Consider the following 11,159-nt stretch of genomic DNA (forward strand, 5'->3'; position numbering starts at 1 on the left):
GTTATCAGCCAACTTCTTCTCCATCTAAGACACACTTAACAGAGGAATCCTCTATAGTATCCCTAGAAGAAGCAAGAACATAAGCATCTTCTACAGACTATTGTCTTCTAGCTATTTTTTTTTTTTGGCTAGTAATTTTTATTTAATTTTAAAAGCTTAAGGTAAAAAATATAGGCAATAAGTTTTACTAGTCAATAAAAAGCAATTCTACCAATCCACTGGTAATATACTAAACAGAGTTGGAAAGCATTTTACTGAAAGCAAAATATTTAGAGAAAATAGACATTTATACAAAATTATAAAATGCTTGTAATAAGAATAAGTGCATTTCAAGGAAAGCACAAACGTATTTTAATTTATAGAGGCAGTTAAAGCCTTAAAAAATTTAAGTGGAAACTGAAATATGCAAAAATGTATAAACATTCTACAAAAGATGTTTGTTCTTTTCCTGAGTATACTAAAGCTATGAAACATAAGGTGACATAGAAGGTAGAGGTTTGGGAACTCTTCTCAAGGGCATTTCCTTTCTACACACTGCTTCCCTCCTTCTTCATATTCTTGTTTGGAAATCCACAACTGCTGAAAGGTGCCCAAAGAAGCTAGAATGGAGCCACCAATCCATGAACTAAACCTCTGTTTAGTTCCACTGTTGTATTATTTGCAATCAGTTTCAACCACATACTTGGGGGTGTTTTCTGAGAGAGTTCTCTATTCAACCTGTCAGTAAAGCTCTGTATTAGCGTGTTTCCTCCTGCCACTATAATGCTGCCATAGAGACCTGGTCTGATATCAACATCGCACATTCCAACACTTGTAGTGACAACATGACTGACGCCCAGCATTGTATTTCCTGATAACCCCTTTACATTGGAAGGGTCAAATAATCCTTCAGGAATCTTTAACCGTTCTGCTCCAAAATCACAGTTGTAGTCATTGGGGAATTCATAATGAACAGTTGGCATCTGTGCGGCTACTTGTTCATCGTAAGTTGAATCAGATACTTGAAGTACTGAGCCTTGAAAATCCTGGATAACACAGTGACACATGTAATTGTGCCAAGACCTTGTAACCTGTGGCAACTTCTCTCTTCTCTTCCAGTTTGCTGGAGATCCTTCACAAACAGCTTCTTTTGATGCAATCATATATGGAGCAATCAGTTCTATATTCATTGCTTGGAAGAGTTCTCTGCACTGCATAGTAACACAGTCTCCAGCAAGAGGGGGTTTTACAATGCCTTGTTGAAGGACATAGCCATCGTGAACTGGAACTGCAGTGGTATGAGTGGTCCACTGTCCAAGATAAGCCCAGTAGAATGACCATTAGCAAATGCTGTCAAAACAGCAGTTTTGGAAAGGAAGAATGCAGGGATGTTGTAGTGTTCAAACATTAACTCTGTCAGTTTCTCTCTCTTTGCCCTGGTATTCCATGGTGCTTCTGACATGAGAACAGGATGCAGGCTGGCTTCTGATTTGACATGCATTTTGTAGGTATGAGCCAAAATAGCCTGGAAACTATCCCAATCTTCAACCATCCCATTTTTCAGTGGTGGAATGGCCTCTGTATTCTCTCTCGGAACACGCAGGGCATTCGTATCTATGTAATAGGTGGGACCGCTTTGTTTGCCTTTATCACCATCTATTTCCATCAATGTACTTCCATCATCTCTTTCTACACCATACCAATAGCCGTAGGGAAATCCACCTTGGGAGGGTCATCACCAGCATAACCAGCTTTCACAGTATAGGATCCAATGTCAAAAACAAGGGCTCCAACTTCATCTCCCCCGTACACCCTGCTGCTCATGGCTGCTATCGATGCGACTCCTATGCTAAAGGCCACCCGGCGAAGTGACTGCAACGGCCGCGACTGCGGGTCCCGAAAAGCGCTGGTCCCCAACTCCCTTAACTTCCACCGCCACCCGCCTCAGGCAACAAAGCGGCGTCCACACCTTTCTAGCTATTTTTAAAATGTCTACTGATTTCACTGTTTTGGCCCAAGGGGTGATCTTCTTCTCCTCTGAAACTTCAAAGGGCCTCAAGACTCCACCCTCCAACTCCCACTCTTTTCAGCACAGCCTTGTCACACGGATACACGTGTGTGTCTTGTTGGGGGTCACGAATGGTGTCAACGAGAAAATGCCTGGATTGGGTCTTGATGAATGAGCTTCCAGTGGGGAAGGAGAAAAGGTCATTCTAGACACAGGAAAAAGTACACACAAAGATGGGGTGTGAAACAACATGGTGCGCCGAGGAACTTGAATTATTCCAGTTTAGCAGAAATAGACTGAGGTAGAAAGCGGTAGGTGCTGAGGTGGGAAAGTCTTTTGTGACAGGTAAAGACATGTCATTTTATTTTGAAGGCAACAGGAATCTTTTGTAGGATTTTTACACATGGATGTAAAATAGAAGCATCAGGTATGATTTTTAGAAAAATCACTTTTGGGTTCGTGCAAAGGGCAGGAGTAGAAGGAAGGATGGGACAGAACAGAGCGAGCAGTTACGATGACTACCGTTGTCCAGGTGAGGCTGGATTAAGCATGAACCAGGACCGCGGCAGTGAAAATGGGGGAAAGAGGTGGGCCCCGAAAGATTACAAAGGTGGATAACGGACCTTTCAGAGCTTCAGTTTAAAGGAGAGAGGTCCCTTTTGGCTCTAAATTATGACTCTAGGAACTAAACAGAAAACATTCCCTTTAGGAAAACAATAAAAAGCCAGGACACTGGCATGAAACTCTTGGGACTCTCACAATAAAAATCATACCAATTTAAAAATCTAAGCACATCTGACCACTTTCTGGAAGCATTCCAAAGCTCCCTTAGAGGCTAAGGAGAAATCACCATAGCTAGGTTGTGGGCCCCTGTCACCCTCGGGTTCTCAGAATTCAATTAGCGATTCTCACATGTTCGTAGGGAGACTCGCATTGCTTATCACCCTGTTTGCAGAACATGATCACTCCGGCTAAACCAACATCAGTTCATTGTGTTGATGGTTAATTAGTTCTGTGGCTCAGAACTACACGGGAAAATATGAAAAACCAACCAACTGAACAAACAAACAAGTAAGCAAATAAAAACTCAACAGATCTGTACTATGACTCAGCACAAGGAGAAAGTGTGAGAGGATCTACATGCTTTTCTCTTTCTCCACAGACTCAGTTACTGCCCATGCAGCCCCTGAATAGTAAGCTGACCCAGGAAAAGAGTCTTTACATATTACATGCTATGTTATTATATAATAACAATCATATCAGACAGGGCCTCCTTTTCCTTTGTTATACGAAATATATAAAATATGAAGTATATATACATACACACACACACACACACACACACACACACACACATATACTTTATATAACAAAGGAGAAGGAGGCCATGTCTGATATTTATCTTTTAGGGGCGCACAGTTCACACTGAAGGTAAAGATCATATTGTCCCTCTTTCCAAATGAACTATTAAAAACCAATATCTACAGTGATAGTAAGACAGTTATTTTGACGAGTTCACTTTGTTTCGCAGATCCATCGTTTTTTGAACCTAGTAAAGCACTGAGTTACACACAGGGACTAATTTTGCCATTTGAGATTTCCCAGTGGAGATCCTGAAACAGGGAACTGATTTAACAACAAGAGTAAACAAAATGCCCATATTGGAACTGAGAGCAAACTTAAATGTTTTCAGTCTAACACGTGGCTTTTCACAAAGATAATGTGTCAACTACAAGTCAGAATAGATTTAAATGCCACAACCGTGAACAACCTCCCAATTGTTTCAACAAAGCAATTCATCCAGGCCTGAGCAAGGAACTTTCCCATTTATGCTTATTTAGATATGGTCTGCCTTCAAGCTCTGTCAGTGACCAAAACTTAAGTTGTAGCCAATGAAACACAAGTTTCCAGCATAAAAGAACATACACCAGCCTTCAGTTTCCAGAGCAGAAATTTAAGGTTTTTCTCTTTTACAAACCAAGAAGTCTTTCAAACATCTTATCTATGTGCAACACATTCTGGAAATTATAACACCCAATTTCATAATCTAGACTTGAGAATAGACATAGTCCAAAAATGAGAGATATTTACAAATTAATTAGATCTATGCCTCACAGGGATATGGCATAGACAATTTTCCTGGTCTACCTATGCGTGCAGTTTATATTTTCACACCAATAAGAAGTCTGTCTGCAATGGTACCGGGGGAAGGGGGTGGGGAGGTGGGTGGAAGGTTTTATTTTTTCCTTGAGATGAAGTTGTAGCAGAAGTACAGATTCAATGTTTCCACATTTTGTATCAATTTCATTTTATGCTTCATTGTCTTGATAAAAATTGATAAATTTTAGACAGAATTGAAAAACTGTGAATTCCAAGGTAACAGCTATGCATGGGAATTATCAGCATTCTGAAAAAGGTATTACTTTTAACTACCGAAAGGTGTTTTGTTGGTTCGTTGGTTGGTTGGTTTGGCAGTATTATATGTTGTGTTCTAAAGCTTTGGGGAAACAAATTTGCCAAACAGCTTGGAGGGAGGGAGTCATTTGTCAAGGCTCCCTGGAGCTGAAACCTTCTTAAATCAAATTATTGGCAGATGCATTTTATAAATATATTTGTCCGTAGACATATAGGAAGAATTTTCTCATCAAATTTTGATTTTTTTCTAGTTTACTTCAAACAAATGTAATAATAAATAGCAACCCTCCAAAAACCAAACAGAAATATATATATATTCATATTTTAACATCTTTATTGGAGTATAATTGCTTTACAATGTGTATATATATATATTTTTTTAATTGCACTTTAAAAGTTAGCCCCTTTTACTGACGACAAACAAGAATTTTCTTGTCAAAGTTTAGGGGAAAACTGTGAAGGATACTTAGAGATCATCTATTCCAATCTAGTCTCTCCCCTTTTATATTAAGCGAGACACTTTGAGTTAATCACACAGAAGAAGAGCATTTCTCCAACTAAGAAAAGTTTCCCATGCTTTCCTTATTATGCATTATTTTATTACCATGTCCTCTTTCCACTTTAAGGGAGAGTGAACAGAAACTCTGGAGGCAGATCTCAAGAAGTTTGATTCAGAATACTTTGAAGTCGTGCCGCTAAGAAACATACATATTTCATGCAAGCAAACATGTTCATCTCATTTAAAAGACACTGCCGAACTAGTGAACTCTCAGCCCTATGCATTTATGAAGGTAGCAAAAAGTACTGTGCTGATAGCCTGAGAGTGTTTAATTAACAATCATACTTTTCCCAGATCAGATTTCCAAAGTCAAATGCTTGGGGTAGGGAAAGAGAGGTACAGACGTGAGTCAACTCTGAGTCTATTTTCAGGTTATTTTAATACGAAATTTCCTCCTTGCTGACTGTCATTAGTCTAGTTATGCTACTAGGAGACAGGAAGATGCTGGGAGGGACACGCAGCAACCCAAGAAACATTCGTTAATGTCTGCTCTGCACCAAGCACCGCAGCGAGCACTGGAGACACACAGACAAAAAGCAGTTCTTTTCCTCAGTAACAGCTTAGGTTGGCAGGCAAGCATGGAAACAAATAAGTACAATGAAAGGTTCTGAAATATGATAGGAGAAGGTGTAAGGTCCACTCCGCCAGCATGGGGGCAGGGGCAGGGGCAGGGGGACTGCGAAGAGTGCTCTTGACTCATATTGAAACCTGGGGGCATATTTGCCTGTGGTCCAGGAAGACAAAGAAGGAAAGGTCTGAAGGAAAGAGAACAGGTGCAAGGGCACAGAGGCAGGAACAGAATGGGGTTGGGGAACACGTGGTGAGGTCTGACCAGAATCGGAGAGAAAGGAGAGATGAAACTGGAGAATTTGACAGGCGTCAGCTCGAGAGTCGCTAGTAAGGCACGCTAAGAACTTAGGATTTTATCTCACATAAATAATGTTAATAAGATTGATTGTAATAATTAATATTAAGTGCTTATTCTGTGCCAAGCTTTGGTATGAGCACTTAATGTGAACTCAATTCATTTAATCCTCACAACTCTATAAAATAACTATTATTACCCTCATTTTACAGATAAGGAAGCCAGGGCACAGAGAGGTCAAATGACTTAACCGAAGTCACACAACTAACAAGTGGTGAATCCACAAATCAAACCTAGGTAGTCACATTCTTGACCATTGGTTGGTGTGTCTACCTAGTGGGTCACTGACTTTTTTTCAGCAGAGAACTGACATAATCAGATTTTATTTTAGAACGATCCCTCTGGAGGTCACGTGGAAGACTGGAGGTCACGTGGAAGACTGGAGCTGCAGGGCAGGTGAAGGCTGGTCATTAAGGAAGCACCCAGGGAGACTAATTAGGAGTCTTGTAACAAAATCCAAGCAAAGAAATTCAGGAAGAAACCCAAACCCCTCCCAGGCCTTGAGATGCTTGGCCCAAAGGGACCTAGTGCATTTGACACTTGGAGAGGATTGCTTTTTAGCACTCCTTCTTTATACAACAAAATTATTTTCAGTAATAACCATGAAATGGGACAAATGATAATGGCCAGAAAACAAACTCAAATAGTGAAAATTTTCTTCTAGTGAAGTCTTATATGTAATCATGCCAGTAAAATAAATTTTAAAAGATTTTTGCACAGAAAAGGAAAAGCAAAATGGATTAGTACTTTAAAATCACATTATTTTTTGGAAAAGGAGAGGGGAAAAAAAGCAGTCTTAATGTTACTCCACAGCAGTGATGAATAATAACAAAGATGACCAAATTGCTCCCAAGAAGCCCATAAACCTATTAGGGAGAAGGAGCTTTATACAAACATTTACCACGTGATAAGGGAGCACCAGAGTATTTGGGCAGTGGTGCTTGGGCTCAGCGCTGACAGGAGAAGTAGGAGTTCATGAGGCGGACGGGAAATGGGGCCCAGGGAGGGCATTCCAGGAAGAGGGAATGGCATGGGGAAAGGCACGGAGCGTGAGGAAGCCTGGAGGAACTGAGCACTGCAGGCTCTTGGCTTGGCAGACCTGAGGGTCCACGAATGAGAGTGCCTGGGGAGCAGAGGATGACATTAGAGAGATGGGTAGGACCAAATGTAAACTTTTGCACACTGCAGGGAGTTTTTTTCTTAGCAAGACGGCCTGGTCAGGGTGGTGATGGGAGAGGCAGAAAGACCCAATAATAGGTAATAGGGCCCTAAAGGCAGACAGTGGCGGTTGGGATGGAAAGCAGAAAACAATGTTGAGATGGGTGGGCATCTGGGGACAGGCATCCCCCAGGGCACCAGGGACTAAGACTGAGTCCCAGCCTTTAGCTGCCTCTGGTTTGTTTTTGATGGATTCACACACAGTAGGTGCTGTAACTGATACTGAAGAATGTCTTGCCCATCACCTGCTGAGAAAAAGTGTGTGCTCTTTAAACTGCAGGTCCAAAAACGCGCTTCAGGAGGGGTGACCTTAAGTCTTGCTTTGCGGCATACAGTATGGGCTTATATCAGATTGTCTGGGCAAAGTTATTAATAGGGTTCCCTTCCATTCTTAAGAGTATTCTGCTTTTGATGATAAATTATATGGTAACACTGTCTTTGGGTAACCGCTCCGGAAGGAACCTTTGTGGGTCCCTAGTTCTGTTTGTGGAATCTCGCCCTGGTGGTGAGGATGTAAAGAATCATGGACCGCATTTCCGCCTCCCCCAGCCCATCCCTCCATACACTACCCTAGAAAAAAGCGCCTATTCGTTTCTCCAGAAGAATTACGGGAGATGCAACCTTGAGGGAGAGGGGGCAGAGTCCTGGGACGAGACTCTTGACAATTAGGTTCTATCTCCAGCTCTCTGCCCCCCCAAACGAGCTGTGGTGCCTCGGGCAAGTCGTCCACCTCTCTGGGCTTCTAGATCCTCTTGAGAGCAGCGCGAGGGCTCAGCCAGACGGCTGCTAAGATCTCTTCCAGCGCTAAGGAACTCCCAAAGGGCCCACTTTCCGGAAGCCAATATTATATGGCGGCTCCCAGGAACTCTCACCTTCCCCTGCGAACCACCACCAACCCAGCTCTGCGCCGAACGCCCCGCTCCTCCCGTTATTCCTACCTCTGCCCTGGGGTGCGACCACCTTCGCGGGCTCTTGAAACACAAAAGCTAGTCCTGTAGCAGCACGAGACCTGGTTAAGACAGCAGTTAAGCGGCCCCAGAAGAAAGCCGCTCCCTCCCGGCCCACCCATTGCCCGTCGGCCAAGCAGGCGGGCTGTGAGCCGCCCCAGACGCCGCTCCAGCCGCCTCCAAGCGTGGGAATCGCCAGGCCTACCGGGTAAAAGACTTTCTTCCCGTTTGTCTCTTTGTTTTTACCTTGAATCCCTCTTCCCAGCCCTTCTGAGGCGCGGGCACACGTCTCTGTTCAGCAGCGGCCTGGGAAGGTCCGCAGCCCATGGCGCGCACCGCGCGCCGCTGCTCGAGCCGGGCCGCCCCGTACGTCCCCTCGAGCGCTCCTCGCCGCGCCCCCGGCGCCCGTGCGTTTCGGCCCCGCGCGCTGCTCCTCCCCCCGCCGCCCTCCGCGACTCCAGCCTCTCCCGCCTCGCGCACGTAAAGGCTCGGCAGGAGGCGCTCGACACCAGGGCCGTGGCCCGGAACCGTCGCCACGGTAAACCTCATCACTCGGACCTAGGACCTGGGCGGCAATGGGACTTTTGTAACCCGGACCTGGAAGGTCGGAGGCGTTTAAGGGACACCTGGGGTGCCCTCTCCCGAGCCTAGTGAGGGGAGAGACCGCTGCCTCGCCACGTTGGTTTTAAAAGTACCCTAGGCGCCAGCATCTTGCGGGGACCTCTTTTTTTTTCCTTTCCAAGGCATCGTGGGGCACGTCCCCACCCCTGCTGCCTGAGCCGGGCGCCCAAGCTGTTGGCTTTGGGGCTACAGACCCCGTGGGGACTGTGTAGAAGGAGGTTGCGAGGAAGGCGACCGTAGGAGTCCCACCGGCGGAAGCAGCGCTTGAGGACAGGTGGACGGTGGCGGCGGCCCGGCTGGCAGCAGACGGCAGTGGTGCAGGGAGACCCTGGAGGGGACGGTCACGCAAACAGAAGCCCACTCAGTGAAGAAAACCAGACTTTTAGGATCATAGACGGCTCAGCAGCCGCGAAATGGGTCATGCAAATCAATTTTATGGAAGGAGCATTTTATGAGCTGTTACCTTGTAAGGAAAGCGGGTGGATGGGTGTGCATATTTCTCTCAGAGAGTTAAAACGGTGGCATCCATCAAAGAAAGGCAGACCAGGCGGACTGCCCAAATGAGCAACAAGTTGTTCCTTCCTGGATTTTTTTTTCTTTTTATCCTATTTCCAATTAATTTTTATTTTCCAGAATAAATTTTTTTTTTAAAAAGCTGAAAGGGATCTAGACATTACCTACCAGCCCCTTATTTTACAGGCTGCAAACTTAGGCTCAGTGAGGTTGAGTGACGTAGACGGGGAGGTGGGAGGCAGTTAATGAGGGAGCTGGAATGAGGAATCAGGTGGCCTCACTCTGTCCCGTGTATCCGTAACACCAGGAAAATACGAGAAAGGATTCTTGGAAATGTCCTAAAAGTTCTGGATCCTGCTAAGGAAATTAATGGTCAGCTCTGTTATAGGAAGCTGATTATTTGCTTTATACCATTTAAGCTCATTTCACTCCCTCTCCTTTCTGCTGTGAGGATGCTGCCTGTCGATTTTCCTTTGGCTAAAATTGAAGAAAAGGAAAGATGAGATGAAACTCAAGCCAAGGCGTTATGATTGTTGAGCGACAGACATTAAAAATTTGTGAATGAAGAGTTGAAACCAGGCTAAAATGGTGTTTTGGGAACACCTCTGAAAGTGTTAACTCATGGGTGTAATAAGTCACATGAAATGTTCCAGTTGGAAACTGAAAAATTCTCAACTAGAACTCAATTCAGAGGACACCTATAAAACGTTCTTGAGAAAGTTTGACGGAAGTTTGTAGGATGAACTGTAAGAGTGAAATACTGCAGATCATTTTTTTTTTCCTTTGAAGACAATCTGTGAACAGAGGTTTGCTAGGACATCAGTGTGAATGAATGATACCCAAATGTGTTGTGCAGCTATCTTTTGAGGCATCCTATCATTTACAGTCCAAAGTTGTGAAAAATGCCCGTTTTTTTTTAACATCTTTATTGGAGTATAATTGCTTTACAACGGTGTGTTAGTTTCTGCTTTATAAAAAAGTGAATCAGCTATACATAGACATATATCCCCATATCTCCTCCCTCTTGCGTCTGCCTCCCACCCTCCCTATCCCACCCCTCTACGTAGAAAAATGCCCTTTTTAAAGGTATGTGCTGGAGCCTGCTTGTACTGTCTCCTGAGAGCCAATTCTCGGGAATATTTGGACCTAGTTGTTCAACACAGCCATAACTAAAAATTAAATTATATAAACTCACAATTAAATTAGTTATATTAAAAACAAAGGTAATAAGTACAACTCCTCAGTTTCTAATTGAAGAAGAGGAAGTTATTTTAATCAGTTTCTAATTATTACGACTTACTACGTTTCTGAGTTTATTGACATCTCTTGTATCTGTATGGTGTGCTACTGTGTGTCTCTTCCCAACTCCACCACTACCATGCTGATAGTTTAAAATCAGCCAAGGTAGGACTATGTACACCATGAAAACTGGTAAATGCTACAAATCAAAGGCTTTCTCCTCAGCCCCCCTCCCCCCTCCCCCCTCCCCAGAGAGCACACTGTTTATTCCAGAATGCCAAGGAATGCCTCTGCCCTCTTCACCATCCTCTGACCTCTCTCTGCAGTGAAGTGGCCTCTGTTACCCCCAGCCTGAGCCACAGAATGTGTGCTGGTATCATTTCCACATCTCCCTTCACTGGAGCTGGGGCGCTATTCTAAGGCTCCAGGCTCTGTGTCCTTAACTGTCCTGTTCTGGTCTTGGACATCCTGTTTCCACCTGGATGACTGCTAGAGGGAAAAATCCTTCGAGACTCACCCAAGCAGGGCTGTCACTTGCTCACTTTAAAGTTTGACTACCACTCTCCATTTTTCTCCTCACGTATGAATAATCTCCGGAAGGTCAAGTTTTTACTTCCCTCTGGAATCTATTTAAGCCTGAGGTTTGTCTTGAGCTTTTGTTTCTCTGGAGCGATGAAGGTATTGTAAGGGCTTGGGCCTCTCAAACTTTACAGTGCACACCCTGGAGATCTTGTT

At 44.1% G+C, this 11,159-nt stretch overlaps 1 protein-coding gene and 1 pseudogene across 5 annotated transcripts in view; both read right to left on the minus strand.

The window, feature by feature from the left end:
• Nucleotides 1-10,659, minus strand: part of STMND1 (stathmin domain containing 1) — a 109,923-nt gene extending 99,264 nt beyond the window's left edge. For all 4 annotated transcript variants that reach the window (XM_082345433.1, XM_082345432.1, XM_082345435.1 and 1 more), the window contains exon 1: nucleotides 8,298-10,659. In XM_082345433.1, coding sequence (XP_082201559.1) covers nucleotides 8,298-8,600 — 303 coding nt within the window. In that variant the 5' untranslated portion in view covers nucleotides 8,601-10,659. The remainder of the gene's footprint in view (nucleotides 1-8,297) is intronic.
• Nucleotides 233-8,021, minus strand: LOC309607172 (actin-like protein 6A pseudogene; annotated as a pseudogene). Its single transcript has one exon. The product of its transcript is annotated as an actin-like protein 6A pseudogene (transcript).
• Nucleotides 10,660-11,159: the final 500 nt, after the last annotated feature.

Source organism: Balaenoptera borealis (assembly GCF_965194805.1).
Source record: "Balaenoptera borealis genome assembly, chromosome: 12".
Classification (NCBI taxonomy): domain Eukaryota; kingdom Metazoa; phylum Chordata; class Mammalia; order Artiodactyla; family Balaenopteridae; genus Balaenoptera; species Balaenoptera borealis.